Below are 18,575 nucleotides of genomic sequence, written 5' to 3' on the forward strand. Positions count from 1 at the left end.
GTCAGCAGGAGGTGCCCGGCCGGCCAGGTTGCTCCCTGGTGGGCCGAGACACAGTGGCGGCCGTGGTGGTGAGCAGGTGCCTGCCTGAGGTGTCTTGGGACGTCTTGTCCAAGGGCCCATAGAGGCTTGAGTCGGGGCCGGCTAGACTGGCCAAGGCCAGGCCCGGTTCTGCAGTCCCAGGCAAGCAGGAAAACCCCAGCGGTCATTTGGTCATCTACCCTTGCCGGGCGTCATTCGCCTTGGGCCGTGGCCACACCAACCTGATCTGCCGAGCTAGCGGGGCAGTTGCTCTTGCGAACTTTCGCATCCCCCAAATCCAAGCTGGACTGGAGCACATGACCGTCTCTGCTCTACGGACTGCTCTCCCTCGGCTTAAGAATATGGACTGGAAAATTCTGTGGGCCAGCAGTGCTGGGCCAGCTGAAGAGGGTAAAGGTGGCCGCTTACGGGTTGCCAAAAAGGGATGCCAACTGGCATCACATGCAGGTGCGGCAATGTACCTGCACAGGTGTACATCTAGAAAGTACTAGAATTTAAAGAGAAAAACCTGGAAGTCTGAGATCAGCTCACCTGTGTGCCCACTCCTTCAGTTGGCTGCCCGAGTGCTACCTGCGGATGGGCTGCAGGTCTCGGGTCGCTTTCTCTTTCCACTGGAGTTGGACTGGACAGCCCTTCAAAGAGAGGACCACCCCCTGCCAAAGAGACTCCTGGCCACCCTCGGCCGTTCCCACTCTGCAAAGTGCAGGCATTTCTCTTGCAGCAATGCATGCCATGATGCCTTCTGAATCTGCGCTGGTAAATATATCCTTGCAGGTGTCCATGTCAAGCCAATCGGCATTCTCTGCTTTGGTGCTTCCTAAGCGGGAGCCATACTATGTGACCTGAATTTGATCGATGCCACAAGCTTCAGGAGTAGCGGGGAGCAGACAGGCATTTCTGGCCCATTTCTAGACCCCCAGTCCTTCCTTCTTCCTGCAGGGAGAGCCAGCCTGCAGGCGCATCACAACTGCAGCATCCAGTTTTCCGCCAGGCTACTAGAAATTGAACTGCCTGCACACGCTCATTGGCACCATTTGCCAGAGGGCCTCGGGAAGAGATCTTCCCAGTATATCACACTGGATTTTGAACCGAAGAAGGCTGGGCTTGAACGGAAGGCCTGCTCACAGAATCCCGTTTCATAGTGCTGCACAACCTTCCGCAACCTGGCTCTTTCCAGAGGGTTTTTTTTAATTTATTCGGGGCGGCTTACAAAGCAAAGGTTTGGACTACAACAGCCAGCATTCCCAGCCAGTATGGCCAAACACCAGTTCAATGCATCTGGAGGGCACCAGGTTGGGGAAGGTGTGGGGGGGACTAGACCCTTTTCATCACAGGAGATGCGCTGTACCAAGGCAAGTGAAGAACAGACATTTAAAAGGCAAGCTTTATTGGCAACAATAAAATCCTTCCTGGTTCACAGTGCTCGCAAACGAGGAATTGCGTCATGAGTTTAGGCCATGGACCTCACCAGAGAATGTCTGAGAGGGGCTTTCTGTCACCCCCACATGCCTTGGGGGGCTGAGTCCTGCCATCGTTGACCGTGCTGCTGGAGAGGGATGCGGCTCCCCCAGGTTGGAGAAGACCCTCTAGGAGAAAGGCCTGTGCTATGGAGGGAGCTGATTTCCTAGGGAGGGGGAGGCCGGAACAGCAATTAAACTTTTTACGCACACCCCAAGATGATTTGTCTCCGTGGTACTAATGCTTTGTTTTGGGAACTGTTCGATGAAATCTGATGACTCTATACCAAGAGTGAGTTAATTTTCTGAGTGTGGAACTACATGCAGCGGAAACACCACTAGTCACACAAGGAGGAGGTAAGAAGAGGCTTGCAGAAGTTAAAAAGAGTCTGGGGGGAAAAACCTCCAAGGGAAAGTCCAGAACAGCTCTGTGGAGTCAGAGCGCATCCGCTGGCAAACTGGAGGACAGAAAAATCAGGGTGGGGAAAGGAAGGGACAGTCTTGGAGTGGAAGAAAGCCCTGAATGACTGCAACTTTTTGCTGCAGGATGCTATCCCAAATCCTATTTGCTGCAGGATTCTAATCCCATGTTGGACTAACCCGCTATATATCCACAGGTCCTCTTGTGCTTGCAGGGACTGTCAGTGTGCAACTGCAGGTGATCCCTGCCACACACACACACCTACAGCTTGAAGAGGCCCAGAGGACGGATGACTCTGCTTAGAAGGAGACGTGAATCCCTGCGTTTGAGGAAACCCGGAGCTGGCATTTCCCCAACTTTTAAACAACATCGGACAGCGGGCGCTTCACCACTAGCAATACTGGCCTCCAATGAATCCTGGAAGAGTTTTGCAGCGCTCACAAAGCATCTTCCATGAGGGCTGGGAGGAGGAGTGTGCCCTTTGGTTGGGGGGTCTCACAGGTAGCCCCCCCCCCGAGAAACCATCACAGCCTCCTGCTAGCCTCTGCCCTTTCATGCAGTTTCCTCTGATGGGCAGAGACGTCTCCATTTTAACTTGTGGATGATGGACACATGCCATTTGTCAGCAAAAGATGCCATAGCAAAGGGCAGTTCCCCCAGTGCCACGTAGCCAGTGACCGAGCCAGCAGCCCCGGAAGCCCTGTGTTGACGAGGTCAAAGGGGGCACGGCCTCCATCCTGGAGGATGTTCCGGAGATGGTCCTGGGATGGGCGTAGTCTGGACTGGGAATCTTCCCAAGTAGGTGAGACCTGGGCTTGGAAGTTCTCCACCCTCGAGCAGGGGGTAAATAAATTTTGTCGCCTGGGTTTTTTAGCGCTCCTCACAGCTATTATAACGGCTGCTGCACGTCTGTTGTTAAGACCATGAATCCCTGTAGGGGAAATGCAAGATGTGAAGGCTTCTGCACCATTTCTCTGTCACACATCATCTCTATTATTAATAATATCATTATGGAATAATAACAATCCCGATCGCCCAAACTCTCTGGGCTGTTTACAACACATCTCTAGACTGCTTTGCCACCAAGTTTCTTTATATTTGAGATCTCCCCTTGAGATCTGCAGGAGAGGCCCTTCTCCGGGAACCCTCCGTGAAAGAAATTATTAGGGTGAGTACCCGGAGGAGGGCTTTCTCTGCGGTGGCGCCCTATCTGTGGAATGTGCTCCCCAGAGAGGTCCACCTGGCGCCGTCGTTATTTGTTTTTTGGCGCCAGGTGAAGACCTTTTTATTTAAACATCATTTTAATTGTTAACAATATTTACTTATTTATCTGGCCAGGGCAACTTCTTTTCTTTTATAACTTTTCTAACTTCTTTTATATCGTTTATATTTTTTATTTATTTTATATTATTAATTTTAATTTTATATTGTTATTTTTGTATTGTATTTTATTGTGTTGTAAGCCGCCTCGAGGCTTCGGCAAGGGGCGGCATAGAAATGTTCTAATAATAATAATAATAATAATAATAATTCATTTCGGAAGTCCTTTCTGACATTTCGTCTAAAAGAGGGGTGGCTGCCCTTGTGTTGTTTGTTCACGAAGCGGTTTAATGTCGTGAAATCGCGCACGGGGTAAGACAGGCTATCCTGCAAGAATGGTGACAAATTTCCCAAAGTTGAGTGTGGCCTTGAAGGCAGCTTGACTGAGATTATCCCAAAGGGCCTACAGCACCACTGACAGCTCGGCCGGACCTTCCTTCTTGGTCATGCAGCCAAATTCCTGCACTGGTTGCGAAGCCTCGGGGAAGGAGGCCTTGGAAACTCCCTGTGCCTTTATCGCTTTCGCGCCTCACGTCAAGGTTGCGGCGATTTCCTTTCCTCTTTGTTTACCCTTAAAGCAGATGTTGGGCACTTGGCGGTCTAGCCTGGGTGAGGCACTGACTGCAGCCCTTGGTCTCACGGGTCCCATTCTGCATCCGCTCCCGTTCCTGTTTTCTATTTCCCAACTGGTTTTAATGCCCTGGAAAGCATTTATTCTCTAGCATTTGCCTGCCCCATTCACAGAAGGTTATGCAGTGGGTGTTTCCAGATGTGGTTGTTTTCTATTTGCAATCCTCCCTCATTTCCTCGCTGTGCCTTCTGTCTCCCCTGACCCTTTTTGGGACAAAAAAACCCATTGCGAAGGAAAAGAGGAAAAGATCGAATGACCTGTTGTTGGGTTGAGATTTGCAATGGGGCCCGGCGGGGGCCGTGGCTTAGGCAAACCACAATAGCTTGTGTAAGCCGTGGCGATGGTGCGAACGGGGCTGCCATTTTCCGACTGGTTGGCGTGAGGAGCCCTCCATCCGGAAGCGCCAGCTGAGATCTGGCCAGAGGAACCACCAAAGACCTCTCAGCTCTCTGAATTCGTGAACTGCCCAGGCTAAACTTCCAAGAGTTAGCTGGGACATGCCAGGCCTTGTCCCCCACCCCAACTAATCCAGTCAAGCCGTAAACCGGATAAAGGAGAAGGCAGCGTGCTCTGCACGTGATTGCCAATTCCCTTATCTCGCTCTGTGGAGCATTGCTGTATATTTAAAGATTCCCCTTTTCACTTGGGAGAAAGCAGAGTGCCTTTCTGATCCACAGGGTCTGACCCCGATCGGAACACCCTGAAGGGAGATAATGACCAACGATGTTTATCCGATAGGAGGGGATGCGATGCAGGTGGCACAACTCTCCAAGGCCTCATTTATCCTTGGATTTGAAATGTTTTTTCCCGAGACACATTATATTTTCTGTTTTTCAGCATGTTCATGACAGTTGCGTTGTATTTTAAAATCTGACGTGGTAAATCTGAGGTTATAAACATGTGAGGGGTCTTAATGTAGGCAAGGAGTCTTCAAATGGTCAAATGATTAAAAGCAGATTAAAAGCAATCCCCAAGCTGGACTCGCGGGTGGGACCTGCCTCACCCATGGGGCCCCGATCCCCCCAGACTCCATCCCTGTTCCTGCTCCGTGCTTTTGCTTTGCTCGGCTGTGCCTACCAGCACTTCCACATGGGTGGCTCCTAGCACGACCTCTTCCCATTTTTCCTCCTTGTGACTTCCAGTTGTAAGAAGAAAGGTGGAAGAGGCAGTGGGAAAACCCAGGAGGGTTAGAAATGCAAGACGGTGGTGTCCAGACCTTCCATCAAGTCCATAAATGAGGCACATGGATGGCATGATAAAAGCCCCTCTGGACACACCCTGAAGCCTCTTTTGCCGCAAATTCACACTGAATATTATGCAAAAAGCAGATTTTGTGGCAGAGAGAGCGTGGGACCATGTGCCCTGCGGTGCCTGACCATCCAAACTCTGGTCCCATTCGGCTCTGGGTCCAGCTGTGCCTCCTTATTGATTCCCCCTCCCCTCTGCACAGGGAAATTTCCCCAGCACTGCTCTGCATCTTCAGGCTTTCCGGACAGTGCCTCTGAGCATGTGCAAAATGCAGCCGCTCAGCACAGAGTCATGCCACAGCTAGGGGGCAGCTGCCGCGCCTCTCCCATCGGGGGGCTCACCTTGTGCATTGTGACTTTGGGGTTCAGCAAGCTGACGTTGGGGATGTAGGGGAGGAGAACCCCTTTCTTCAGGCGCTCTAAAGAAGAACAAAGGAGGGTCATGAGAGGCCAGTGGGGGCCTCAGGAAGGGGGAGGGCGCTCCCACCCAGAAGCAGAACGGGGGGGGCATGCGCATGGGGGTGGACGCTGTTCTGGACTCACTGTTGATCCGTGGTACCGCCAAGTGCACAGCCATCTTCAGGATCTTGTCCAGAAACGTCCCCTGGACGAGAGAACGGCAGTTCAGGCAGGCAGCGGGGAGACAGGGCGAGGGGCAACGCCGGCCCTTCCGTGGGGCCGAGCAAGACAGGGGGCCGCCTCTCCCCCGTCGTGGCTGCTGCCCCTTGCTTGCTGGACAGCCAAAGAGCCGCTGGGTGCAGCGGCCGTGGCATCGGCTCGTTCCCCCTCCTCGTGGACCCCCCAGCCAGCCCCAGATGTCCCTCCACGGACCCCCGCCAGCTTCAGGGTGGCAAAGATCCTGCTGGGGGGACCAAAGGGAGCCTGTGCTAAGCCGTTCAGTTTGCAGCAACGAGAAACTCCCTGAACGGAGCAGCTAGAAACTGGGAAGAAAGGCTGCGCTATTTCTTAAGATAACATCTGCAGCAAGGCAGGTCGCTACGGCCTGTCTCCCCCCAGGGAGAGGCAGCACTTCCTACCCAGGTGGCTAAAACCCGCTAGGTAGACATGGGTCCCAGCAGCCTCCCGCCCTCCGGCGAGCAGCTGCCCCCTCCAGCATTCCTGCGCCTTTCCCTCCCAGCTCCCCAGGTAATGCTTTTTCCCGGGCCGGTGCTGAAATAGGGGCCAGCTGCCATCGGAATGACTCCTGGACTGTGGGGTGTGTGGGGGGGTCTTGGCCCGGGGGGGGGAGCCACCAGCCATGTGGGGTCGCGGTGGCCAATAGCCTGTCCAACTGGGCCCCTGCCCCAGAGCAGAGGCGTGGCGCTGGGGAGCAGAGGGGCAAAGGTACCCTCGTCCCCCTGCCACAAGACCCAAACTGGGGGGCAGAGGCGAGTTTAGCATTGCACTAGGAATACTCAAACGGAGGGTGACGCGACCTCACGACAGGGTCCCCAGCACAACTCTCCACGATCCAAACTCACCCCATTTCCCTCCTCTTTCATGCTCTGTTTGACTCACCTTGATATCTCCGACGCTGGACCACACCTGGGACAGGTGAAAACTGTTGGACACACAGAGAGAGAAAATGCCAAGTGAGCCCTCGCTGTGCTTTTTGGGGGAAGCTGTTTTTGCGAAGTCGGGACTGGGAGCTTCCATCTTTCCGCAGCCCCAGACCACTCACTGCAACGCGTGGAAGGTGCTCACCACAAAGGTGTGTCTGCAGCAGGAGGCTGTGGCCCAGGTGACCTTCACCTGGGAAGTTGTGCCCATGCCGTGCCATCTTGCACAGGGTTTGCAGCCAGGAGCCCAAAAGGACAAAGCCTTTCCTTGTTTTCCGGGGAGGTGCCCGTGGAGCTACTCTGGATCCTCGTGCAGTTGAAAACTTTGTCGCAAATATTAAAACCTTGTCAAAAAACCAAAACTGACTCCCCCATCCTGGTGCCCTCCAGGGCATTTGGACTACAACTCCCATCGGCCACAGCCATCCTGAGCAGGCGTTGGGGAGTTGTTGTCCGGAACATTTGGAAGGCATCAGATCCAAGACGGTTGTACTAGGAGTTTTTTCTCCTTTTCCATTCTTTCCCCGTAAATGGGATTTTCTGATATTTGACATGGGATGGAAGACAAGAAGAAGGACCGCTTTGTGGAGGTGCTCCGTAAAGAGCGGGGAACGCTGGCCGACGCTGCACTGAGCACCGGGTGATTGTTCCCCTGGCCTAGGGCAGCTGATTCCGGGGTGCGGGAGGAACCCCGAGCGCAGAGGAACTCACTCTTCGAGGACCAGTGAGCCGCTGACTTTGCCAATGGAGTTTCGGGACTTGACCGGCTCCAGGAAGAGCTGTGCCGTGAGGTTGCTGTCCTGTTGGCCAAAGGAGAACCGGCTGGTTGGATTTCTCCTCAGGAGAAGGAGAGCTTTGCTGGATCAGGCCAGAGGCCCCTCCAAGCAAGGCCCCCGCAGCCCCCACCCCCAGAGCAGGCACTTACGATATCGAGCAGGAGCGCAGAGGCCAGGCTGCCATTCGGAAGGATGACGGAGGCCTCTGCGGACCCAAAGACCTGCGCCCGCACACCTTCAGGATGGATGCTCAGCAGCGGCTGCTTCCGGGCAGCAACGCGGACCTCCATGGGCATGTTTGGGAACCGCTTCTTCAGCTGGGAAGGGGAGAAAGCAGCGCGTCGGGAAGGAGTGGAGCGGACACATGCATCGGGCAGTGCCGAGGGTTCGTCAAGCTTTCGATATCCGTGGCTCATATTGTTTTATCGCTATTTCTACACATCTGGCACAGGGCAGGATCTTTCATGCCAGCCAGCCTGTGGGTGGATCCTGGTCTATTTTTAAGAAAACTATTTTTCACCGTTTTAGCCCACCCTCTGTCCAAAGAGCCCAGAATGGCAGGCAGAATCCCTCCCTCCATATTCTCCCAGCAATCCGGTGATGGACGTGCATCTTTGAGCCTTCGGCTCCATGTGGAAAGAAATCGTTACAAAAATTCTGCTATGTGACTATGGAGAAGCAGTACATGGGGAATGTCCCCTGACATTGCTGCACACATCAAATGCAAAGAGAGCATTCTGAAACCATATTTGTAATGGTTTAATATTATATAATATTAATATTTTTAATATTTTATGCCAGCCTACTAAGCAATATGTCCCTAAGCACTTTTATTTTCCTAATCAGAACTGGAGTCCAAAAATAGAGGGACCAAACTTCCATGTGGTTTTCTCCTTGATGATGTTGTGTGAATGTTCAAACAGTGCTTTTTTTGTCATAGAACGCACCGGAACAGAGTTCCGGCACTTTTTTCCAACAGATTTTCCAAGTTTTATAAGTAACTTTTGAAAATTTGATGTTTGGTCCATGTGGATTTGACTCGCCCTGTCAAGCATAGCAGGTCGGCGGCAAAATCATTAAAACGGTGCATGCGGGCTGCTTGTGTGTCGAATCCGATGTGTGCGCACTTCGTCCGCACTGGTTGTGATGGCGCTGCTCAGCTTGTGGTGCTGCTCAGCTTGTGATCGGTCGTGTGGTCGCGCGCTGAGTGCTTACTACGGGCGGTGACCGTTATGTTTTGTTACACAACTGACGTGTGTGGGTGTGTGTACAGTGATTGACTACATGCAAAAGGTGAATAATTTCATGAGTTCCGGCACCTTTTTTCTTACAAAGAAAGCACTGTTTTCAAATATCCCTTTTTTAACTTGTTGTGGGGTACCTTGTGTGCTCCAACCCTCATCTGCCCCAGCCAGCATCTTTAGTGGTCAAGGATCATGAGAAATGTAGTCTAGTGAGGCTGGAAAGCACATATTCGCAAGGATGAGAAGCAAGAGGGGCCCAAGACTGTGAGGAAGGGGGCGCATGGGGGTTGCAGTGTTGGATTAGGACCTGGGAGGGCCAGGCCCAAGCTCATTCAGCCGCAGAGCTCACTGGCTGACCTTGAGCTAGTCCCTGGTCCTCAGCCCGGCCTACCTCACAGGGTTGCTGTGAGCATAAAATGGAGAGAAGGTAAAGGCTTACATAAGCCACCTTGGGATCCTTGCAGGAGGAAAACAATGGTAGGATAGAAACATAAGAAATAGATAGGCTATTATAATACAATACAATACTGCCCACCCCACATGGCTCTCCTTTTTCCTTTTACAAGGTCATTAAAATATGTTTCAGCTATTTTAAATTCATTTTAATGCTGCTTTGATTTTATGATAGTTGTATTGCATTTTATTGGTTTGTTTTTATGAATTGCTGTAAACCACTCAGAGAGCTTTGGCTACGGGTCAGTATAGAAATGAAATGAATCATATGAGGTAGAATATAAATACGATAAATGAAGATAAATAAAGTAAAATTAATATGTTGTGGAAGCACCTTGCCACAGGTGAGATGCTCACAGACTTCCAGAATAAATGTGTGAGCAGCAGCAAAAGATGAAGAGCAGCGTCTGGCGAGACGGTTGCATTAATAAGCCATAAGAAGATTGCCAGATTAGTATTCCACCCAAACGCAGAAGCATCACGGGCATCGCCGCAGATGAATCTTGGATCTGGGAGATCTGCAGCTGTGTGAATTGGCTGCAGCAATGTTATTTTAACTCGCTGCTTTCTATCATCCCCCACATTCTAAAAGAGGAAATAATTCATGCATTCCCTATTTTGGTTTTTCCATTCAAGGCCAGAGAGAGAGGAGACACACATTGTGTTTATCCTGGAGGCCTTCACATTTCTCAACTCACCTCTGGCAAGAACAAGCCAACATCCCTGGTGTTCAGATGGATCAGGGAACTTTTTGGGATCTGAAACAAAAGTAAAGGTAGCTCAGTCTTTTTCTTCCCATAACACAGATGGGCTAACTGAGGCCGAGAGATGCTCACTTGCCTAAGGTCAACTCCTGAGCTCTTGGCAGGGCCAGACTGGGACAGAAGCCTTCCCAGTCCCTGTCTCCATCTTTCAGCCATGTTCTACCCCTGCAGTGCAAGGACCCCACCCCAAAGCCTCGCCTTCTAGCAGGGTACATAGAACCAAGGGGGAGCAGACCCTTCTGCATATGCTCAGAGGCACTGCTATTTTGCAAATTCCTGGCTCAGAACCTCATGCCCGGCAGTTTCTGGAGGTAAGCCTCGCTAAGCTGCGGCCGGAACAACGCTCTGCTCGTTCCTGCAGAGGTGCCCCGTCAGCTTCTCGGCGGCTGCCCCACCCAGCTGAGACCGGAGAGGCCAGGAAAATAGCCTGACCATAGCAGAGGCCAAGGGGGATCCCGGGCCAGCTCAGCCCTCTTGCCGCCCAAGCTGAGGAGCCAATCGGTCCCTGCCCCGACCCTGGACCGAAGCCGTCTGGTCCCTGCTCGACCGGACGTCCGTGCCTGCGGCAGGTCGGCATCTTCTGCTTCCCCCAGAAGCAGCGGCGCCAGCTGTGGGGAGGGGGAGCTGGAATCCGGCTGTCAGTGATTTCTGGCTATCTATTGCCCCAGCAGTGGGCTGGGGGACATGGGCAGGAGGGTGCTGTGGCACATGGGGCTTCCTGGGGACATCGTTGCCCACGTCAGATCCAGCGGAGTTCTGCCTCCATTTATTTATTTATTTATTAAGACATTTATATGCCACCCCATTCGCCGAAGCCTCGGGGCGGCTCACAATATGAAGAAAACTACTAAAGTGACAATATAAAAATAACATTATAAAATAAATAACAATATAAAAGAAGTCGCCCTGGCCAGATAAAATAAATACTGTTAACAATTAAAATGACACTTAAATAAAAAGGTCTTCGCCTGGCGCCGAGAAACAAATAGCGACGGTGCCAGGCGGACCTCTCTGGGGAGCACATTCCATAGATTGGGCGCCACCGCAGAGAAAGCCCTCCTCCGGGTACCCACCCTCCTAATTTCTTTCACGGAGGGTTCCCGGAGAAGGGCCTCTCCCGCTCATCTCAAGGGGCGGTCGGGCATATATGGATGCAAGCGCTCCTTCAGGTAGCCAGGACCCAAGCCGTTTAGGGCTTTATAGGTCATCACCAACACCTTGAACTGGGCCCGTTCTCTCCGTGCGGCCTTACCATGCTGTCCGTGAAATTCACACGAAGCGCTCCGGCACTGAAGTACGCAGCAGCCGCCGAGCTGGCCACGGACTCCGTGAGGCCCACGACCAGCATGGAGTCGAACTGGTCAGGCAGGGCAAAAGGGGCGGGCAGGAAAGGGTGCCTGCGAGAGCTTTCCATGGCGAAAACCTCTCCCTGAAGAGCAAGGGCAGGAAGAACGCTGGCTTAGCGGAGACGCTCACCGCCGGATCAGCCCCTTCCTCAGGAAGGCCACCCAGTGGCATGCCCCGGGGGGCTGAAAGGCTGGACGGGCCCTTCCAAATCTGCCGGAAGGAACCGACTCCCAGCCCAAAGGGTCGTACTGTGCCCCTTGGGACAAGCTTGCCAGTTCCTTTTTGGTGCTCAGAACAGAGATGGAAGTGAACACAGCCCAGGCATCAGGAAGGTCAAACAGGAGGGGAGCCACTTGCAGGGCACAGTCCTCTACCTGAAGGGCCACCCTAGAAGATGCAGGAGGAGCTGCTGGGGGTGGGAAGGGGTCCCTGCACAGTTGGTCCCTGGGCAGCCGACTGCATGGCCGGAATGCGGCTCGGCCGGTCGGTGCCTGGCATTCCCCCCGCGGGGAGCTGCACTGGGCCCGTGGAAGCCCCCTGCAAGCATCCAAAGGGGGGGGTGGGCTTGACTATAGCTCCCAGCATCTCCAACCAGCCATGCTGCTGGGAGATGCTGGGAGTTGTAGTCCACCCATGCTGGGGAAGGCTTCTGCCTGCTCCTCGCCCTTTTTCCTTCGGACTCTGCATGGCGGGAGCTCATCCTTCCACGAGCCCCGGAGAAAGGGAGGGGGAAAGGGGGGAAAAGCCTTCACTGATGCACAGACCCGCTGAAAAGATCCACCGGATTCCTGCCTCCCCGGTTACCTTGAGCTCCACCTTGCACCCATCCGTCCCAAAGAGCGGCTTGCTGACCAAGGAATAGTCAATCCCCACAAAGGGGTCCATCTGGGCCAAGACTGCGGGAGGACGGGAGAGAGGCGGGCTCAGCAGGGTCGGGAACCCTTTCTGCCTGGCAGTCACTTCCCAGGGTCGGGAACCCCTTCTGGAATTTGCAGGCCTGGGCATGCATGCTTACCATCCATGGTCTGTAGGTCCCATGCCAGCTTGTCCGTTCCTTTCCGGATCTCAGAGCATATCTGGAAGGGGACAGAACCCAGAACATTACGAAGGACAGAGAGCGGGGTGGCCATTTATGGGGGACACTCCTCTAGCTGAAGGTCTCCCCGGCCATGGTGGATTGAGCCTGGAGCCACACGCTTGGGGCTTGATCCCCCAAAATATGCCTTTCCTGGGCCAGGGCTTGGGCGGCCAGTGCAGAAAGGCACCCATGCAAAGGGTGTGTTCTAGGAAGAGGGAGCGAGATGAGAAGCTCCGGATCTCACCTGTCTGTTGGCTTCGGATTTCAGGGTCCCCCTGAGAGCAGAGGCGAGGGTGTTGTAGAGCCAGCTGCAGGGAAGGAGGAGCAAACATCAGCCGAGGAAGACTGCGGCCAGCAACCCGAAGGCCCTCTCTTCGGGCGAACAGCAGGGGGCACCACCGGTTCATCATCACCCGGGGGTGCTTGAGCGAGCCTTCCGGGGGGGCGTTTTGGAAAGTCACCCCAAAACGTCAGGACTTTGCCATGCGCCTGCTTATGTCGAAACCGAGCTCTTCGTGCTTCCTGGCCTTACAAAGAGGTCCTGCATCTTCCGTACCACCAGCAAATCGCTTGGGGATTGGGCAGCCTTCCCCAACCTGGTGCCCACCGGATGTGTTGAATGCTGGGCATTGTAGTCCAAGGCAGCTGGCGGGTGCCAGGTTGGGGTGGCTGCTCAAACCAGGCACAGAGAGCGAGTTTACACCCTGGGTCCAGCGTGCCTCCCAGCAGCCTGATGCGTTTGCATCCGTGCCACTCGGCCTGCTGCCTGTGAAGGCGTGATTTGACCTCCGACGCTGGGAGCCGCGCTGTCCCTGTGCCCTGACGGGAAGCTGCTCTCCTCCCCATCGAGAAGAGGTCTCCTCAGCACCTGCTCCCAGACATCCAGCAGACAGTACTGAGGACTGAGCCCCAGACTTCCTGCACGCAGGCCACCCACTGGGCTCTGCGTGCCCCACTGAAAATCGAGCGAGCTACTCTTGGCTGCAGTGAAGGGACGGGGGCAAGCCGGCCACCCCCTGGCCTAAGACAGGAGGGGGTACATGGATCGGGGCTGCAGTAAGTGACAGAGTCCCACATCTGCCCACACACCCCGGCCAGCCTTCCTCCGAGGGAAATCCGGAAGGTGACAGCAACCGAGAGAGCCTTTCTGGATTCCAGAAGGCTTTCTCCACATGGTGCCTTCATTGCTGCCTTCTAGTCCCAGGCGCTTAGAAGCATTTCATGATATTTAATGGCATGACGGGGCATCTCTGTCTGCTGTTTCAAGAGACTTAGTTTGCATTGAAATGGCTTTAGCTGTTAACTTGTTTCAGAAAGTTAAATACTGAAAAATATATTGTGTTGTGTTGTATTTGTGGCCTGTGCATTGTTGTGAAATGTGTGTTCCTGTATTGTCTTGAGAGCTTCCATTAGAAATCAATAAAATAATAGCAATTAATGGCACTGGGATGCTCTCCCGGAATGGATGTGGGGCCTTCCATGTTCTCACCCCTGGCCGGCAGGGTCTGCGTACCTGGTTCTCCCATAGAACGTCAGGCTGAAGTCCTCAATCCCGGAATCGCACTGGGCACACCACACACTCGGCCGTCCTCTGCCATCCCTGTCCACGCCCAGGAGGGTGGAGACGGACAGCCCTCGGACACTGATGTTAAGCAGGCCGCGATCGCTTCTGTGGGGAAAGAGGCTGGCTGTTGAACGCCGCTTGCACTTGCAGTGCCTGAGCAGAGCAGGGAGAGCAACGGTGGCCGGCTGGAGCGTGTCCCGTGCAGGCAACGGTGGCCTGGGAGAGCCTGGGAGTGTCTCCAGGCAGACTCTGTTCACGGGGCTGATGGAGCAGTCCTCCTGGCCACAGCAGCCCAAGGCCCCTGGCTCCCTCGGTCCAACGGGTCTGGCATCCAGGTCCTGGACTGGATGGGAATCCCATCTGCCCTCGTGCCCAAGAAGCCCACTTGGTATAGTGGTGAGAGTGTCGGGCTTGAGAGACCTGGGTTCGAATCCCCCTTTGGCCATGAGGTTCACTGAGCAGCTTTGGGCCAGGCCCAGACTCAGCCTAGCCTGCCTCGCAGGGTTGTTGCGAGGAGGGAATAAGGAGGTGGAAGACGAGGGATGCACCTCGGGCTCCTTGGAGGAAAGGCAGGATGGAAATGCAGCCAGCCAGCCAATACTCGGGGGACTCGCACAGCCAGCCCCTTGGCAGTACGCACTGGGTTCCGGACCGCTCCTCTCCTAGCAGAGTGCCGGCATGCCTGGACCGTGCTCCATCTCTGCATGCTGGCCCCCAGCACCGCCTGCCTGCTCGGAACTGCCCCCAGTCGCGGGTCGAGCCTTACCCCAGCACAGAGGCCACCTTCCAGCTGCCGCTGAGCACGACCTGGGCACTTCCGATCGCAAGGCTTAGGCCTGTCCCCTCCGAGAAGGCAGCGGTTGAGTTGCTCACCTGCAGCTCGTCCACCCGGATCCTAAAGCAAAGCACAAGAGAAGCACCTGTCACGCGTCCATAAAACGGTCCGGGAAAGGCTTGAGAGCGAAGGCGAGCAGACGGGCTGCCTCCGCACGGGAGCAGGGGCGGCCTTGGTCTCGGCTGGCCTCCGGAGCGGTCCGCAGCTCCAGGGCCGTTCCCTGCTCTCCCGTGAGCTGCAGCAGAGCCCCAGGTCCTGCCCTGACAGGTGGGTCCGAGCGGAGGGGGCCAGCGGGGAAGCTTTGCAGCTTGGCACAGCCTGACCCAGGGACCCAAGACGAGGGCGGGACCGCGCTGCCTCTTACCCCGTGATAGAGTAATCCACACTCCCGAGGATCGGTACATTGTAAGAGCCGCTCACATCTTGGATCTTCCCCTTCTTCAGCATCTGCTTCAGCCTCTCCAGCCCAACTTCCTTTCCTGTCAAAAGTCAACGGAGGGTGAGATCAGGGGGTGCCAGGTGGTCGCTTTCGGGGCAACAAGGGCGTATCTACCAGGAGCATCTTGATACGACTGCAGCCACCTCACCTTCCTTCCTTCCTTCCTTCCTTCCTTCCTTCCTTCCTTCCTTCCTTCCTTCCTCTGGCCTTATTTCCCCACTGGCAGCCCAGGAGCAACCCAGCCCTGGCCACGGAGGCACTGCAGGCGGCATGGAGGTCCCTGAGACTCTCCCGAGTGCCCTTTCCACACTCCCTCCTTACGTGGGAAAACACGGGCCCTGATCAAATTGCAGCAGAAGGGGGATTCTGCATGCCCTCTGCATCATTTTGATCTATAATGCATACATGAGCCCTGGAACCTGAAAGGAAACCAGAGAGACGGGAGCTCTGCACCGAACTCGACACTGCAGCAAGCAGTGAGTTTACCAATCCCAAAAGCCATTTCAGGAAACCTCCGAATCAAGCTGGGATGCAGGCAGAAAAGAACGAAGGGGACTAAATAGAGGATTAGGAGATAATCCCTCAAGGAAACCTGGAAAAGAAGCTCTAGATAAAAAGATGCTGGCAGGTCATGCAATCCTGGTTTGGTTGCCCGTTTCACTCAGAGTAATGGGACTGTCCCTCTAGCACAAAGAGCTCAGGTGTGAGTTGCAACTTTAAAGCGGGGACCAGAGGGTCTGCCAAGGGCATGCAAGGACTGCCCTCAGGAGGGAATAAAGTCTCCGTTTCTCTGCATTTGTTATCACAGTTACAGCAGCAGATCAGGGAAATCGTCTTTGGTGCTATTTAAGGACCGGAGGTGTGCAGGGTGAGGCCTGCGGGAAGAATGGTGAGGGGGTATTAACAGGTAGCAATGTGAGCACTCCCAGTGCCAGAGTCAAGGTCGTTTCCTGAAGCCCCGCCAAGCTCTTATGGCCTTTGGCTTGTCAGGAAGAGCACCAGCAATCGTTGCCAGAAGCTGCTTTCCCAAGGATGTTCCTTAAATAGGAGTTCCTGATGCTGCGAGAACCAAATCTGTTCCCTTTGAGCAGCTGCCAGCCTCACAGCTTCCCAGGGTATACGGACAGACCCTGAAACAGTCTGAGAGAGGAACACTGTAAAATCCATGGCAAGAGACACTCCTCTTGACTTGGGAAGAGGAATTGATGCATGGCTTGGCCAGGTACCCTTGCAGGCCCGCAAAGCCCCCTGGCCTATTCAGGGAATCAAAACAGCCACAGAGAAGGCCAGTGCAAACTTTATTTTGCTTGCTTAAATTCTGCATCCGTATTTCATCATTGAATTTTGTCAAAATCATCTTGGACAAAGGTGATTTTGTTCCTTCCTGAGTTTCCTAGAATCTGAAGTGAGGTGCCTTGGCTGGACCAGGACCCTGGGATTAAAACCGTTGGTTTTAAGATAAGGGTGATTGGATGATGGGGAATTACCCTGAAGCTGTAATTTCACCCCTTTTGTAACCACTTACAGCTACTTTGAATTGCAGAAGTAACGAAGGATTTCGAAGATGTGGGTCTGTCTGGAGGAATTCAGCCTTCCAAACAGGTACCTTTTGGCACCAGCTTGGGGAAGGAAGCTTGGTTCCATCTCCAAAGATGTTTACCCCCTGTGACTGTTCTTGGACAACACACTCAAGAGCTGAATAAGGACTGAGGGTAGTTGAATCATGGGTTACTGCCAAAAGTGGGTTCTCGTGTTGTCTGTCCTGGATTGAACAGCCTGCTCCTGGCGCTTCACTCTCCCCCACAGTGAAGCTTCAGGAGCTACAGCCAAGATAACAATCCATGCTGAACAACCCGCAGTGTATAACCCAAGAACAATCCATGGCTTCTCTGCATGGGTTGTTTGTGGTTAACCAGCCATGGCTTGTAACTGCAGTTGGGTTCAGACATCACCACAACCCACATTTCAACAATAAACTACAGTTCAGTGATCATCCAAGCTCATCGTATTTTCTGAGCCCAGTCATTCACACAGCTCAGGTCCACAGCTACAAGAACATTTTGCTAAATTTGAAATTGGCCAATTTTTAAACTTTGAGCTTAAGGACACGCTTGGCTTTGCTGCCCATTCACACGTGCAATTCATAGTTGGGGACATTGAAGGGGAGTGTAAGAGGCTGCCAGGTTTCACTGGGCCACGCCGTCCTCTGGCTCTGGCTGAAGACACCCAAGGAACTGGGTCTGAGGAAAAAGGCAGAATGAAGGTCTGCCTGGTGGGGCCTCGGCCAGCAAGGTTAGGGGGACCCTGCTGGGGGAGAGTGAAGCTCCAGGAGCAGGCTGTTCAACCCAGGAACAACAGGGGGAAAGGAGGGGGAGAGAAGGGGCTGGGAGAAAGAGAGGGAGGTGCTGCGTGTCCCGAGCAGAGACAGCAGAGGATCTGTTCTTCAGCCCCCTGCCCCGGCTTCTTGGCAAGGAGCCGGGAAGAGCCCAGCAGAAAGAGGCCAAGGGCCTGCAGGTCTATCCAGACCGGGGCTTAACACCTGGTGGGGAAGCAGGAAAGGCTCCTCGAGGGCAGAGGCGCTCAGGAAGCCACTCCTGCAGGAAGAGGCAAGCCTTGCCCCAAGGAAGGAAGGTGGCCCCTAGACGGGCAGGTATCTCACCAAGAAATGCCGGGCCTTCTGTGGATGCAAGAGGGGAAGGGAGGCGCAAGTCTCTCCCCCGAACGAGACCCCACAAGTCGCCTGGGCCAAAACGCTCATAGGACATGGCGAGGGATCGGGGAGAAGGTCGCACGACACTCACCATATTCCAGCCCCTTCTGGGTCACTCGAACTTTCACACCACCGTTGGTGCCTGCAGCCTGCAGGACGCAGGGGGCCAAGAGCAGCAGGGCAAGGAGCTGGAGCATCTTCTGCAGGTGCAGGGGGTGTCCGCAGGTCACCTGGTCCAATGCCATAACCAAATATTGTCAGTCATTTAGGGCCTCAAGAGTTTTAACCTCTTTTTCATGATTAGAACATCCACTTTTCCGATTGATGGCGGGTGGGCAATGGCAGACGCCCATTGTTACAACACTTCCTCATTGGAAGACTTCCCAGATTTCATATTCCATCTCAATATCACCCTGAACATGTTCCTAGGACTCAGTTAGCTCTGGAACTTGGTGTTGTCAGCCACAGTGCCCCTGTGAAGGGTCTGAAGCATTTAGATTTTCAAGTCTTTGCTCTGTGTCTGCCCTCTGAGACATCTGAAGCAACACCTCCTCCGCTGTTTCCTTCCCTGGCCTGCCTAAAAGACCCTGTGGCAGCGTTCTCTCAGTGCCCCCAGGATCCCTTAATGCAGACTCTGACTGGGTTCTCTTTTAAAACCAGGCACTCTGGTTCCCTTATTTTGCATTTGCAA

The 18,575-nt window shown here is 54.0% G+C and overlaps 1 protein-coding gene across 1 annotated transcript; it reads right to left on the reverse strand.

The window, feature by feature from the left end:
- Positions 1-5,525: 5,525 nt before the first annotated feature.
- Positions 5,526-18,129, reverse strand: LOC123036114 (bactericidal permeability-increasing protein-like). Its single transcript, XM_044455118.1, has 13 exons — positions 17,976-18,129; positions 15,100-15,214; positions 14,667-14,795; positions 13,850-14,005; positions 12,581-12,644; positions 12,274-12,334; positions 12,063-12,154; positions 11,164-11,340; positions 7,600-7,767; positions 7,386-7,474; positions 6,634-6,676; positions 5,675-5,719; positions 5,526-5,534 (listed from the first exon to the last, which is right to left on the reverse strand). The coding sequence occupies exons 1-13, from the start codon at positions 18,127-18,129 to the stop codon at positions 5,526-5,528; spliced, it is 1,302 nt and encodes a 433-aa protein (XP_044311053.1).
- Between the last annotated feature and the right edge of the window lie 446 nt (positions 18,130-18,575).

This window comes from Varanus komodoensis, unplaced genomic scaffold (genome assembly GCF_004798865.1).
Source record: "Varanus komodoensis strain SLA01 unplaced genomic scaffold, ASM479886v1 scaffold8, whole genome shotgun sequence".
NCBI classification, from domain to species: Eukaryota; Metazoa; Chordata; class Lepidosauria; order Squamata; family Varanidae; genus Varanus; species Varanus komodoensis.

Coding starts and splice junctions, on each gene's coding strand:
- LOC123036114 (XM_044455118.1), bottom strand. CDS start 18,129: ATGGCATTGGACCAGGTGACCTGCGGACACCCCCTGCACCTGCAGAAG. Junction 12,645..13,849: donor ACGTTCTATGGGAGAACCAG/GTACGCAGACCC, acceptor CCTTCCCTGCAG/CTGGCTCTACAACACCCTCG. Junction 12,335..12,580: donor AATCCGAAGCCAACAGACAG/GTGAGATCCGGA, acceptor GTCCCCTTCCAG/ATATGCTCTGAGATCCGGAA.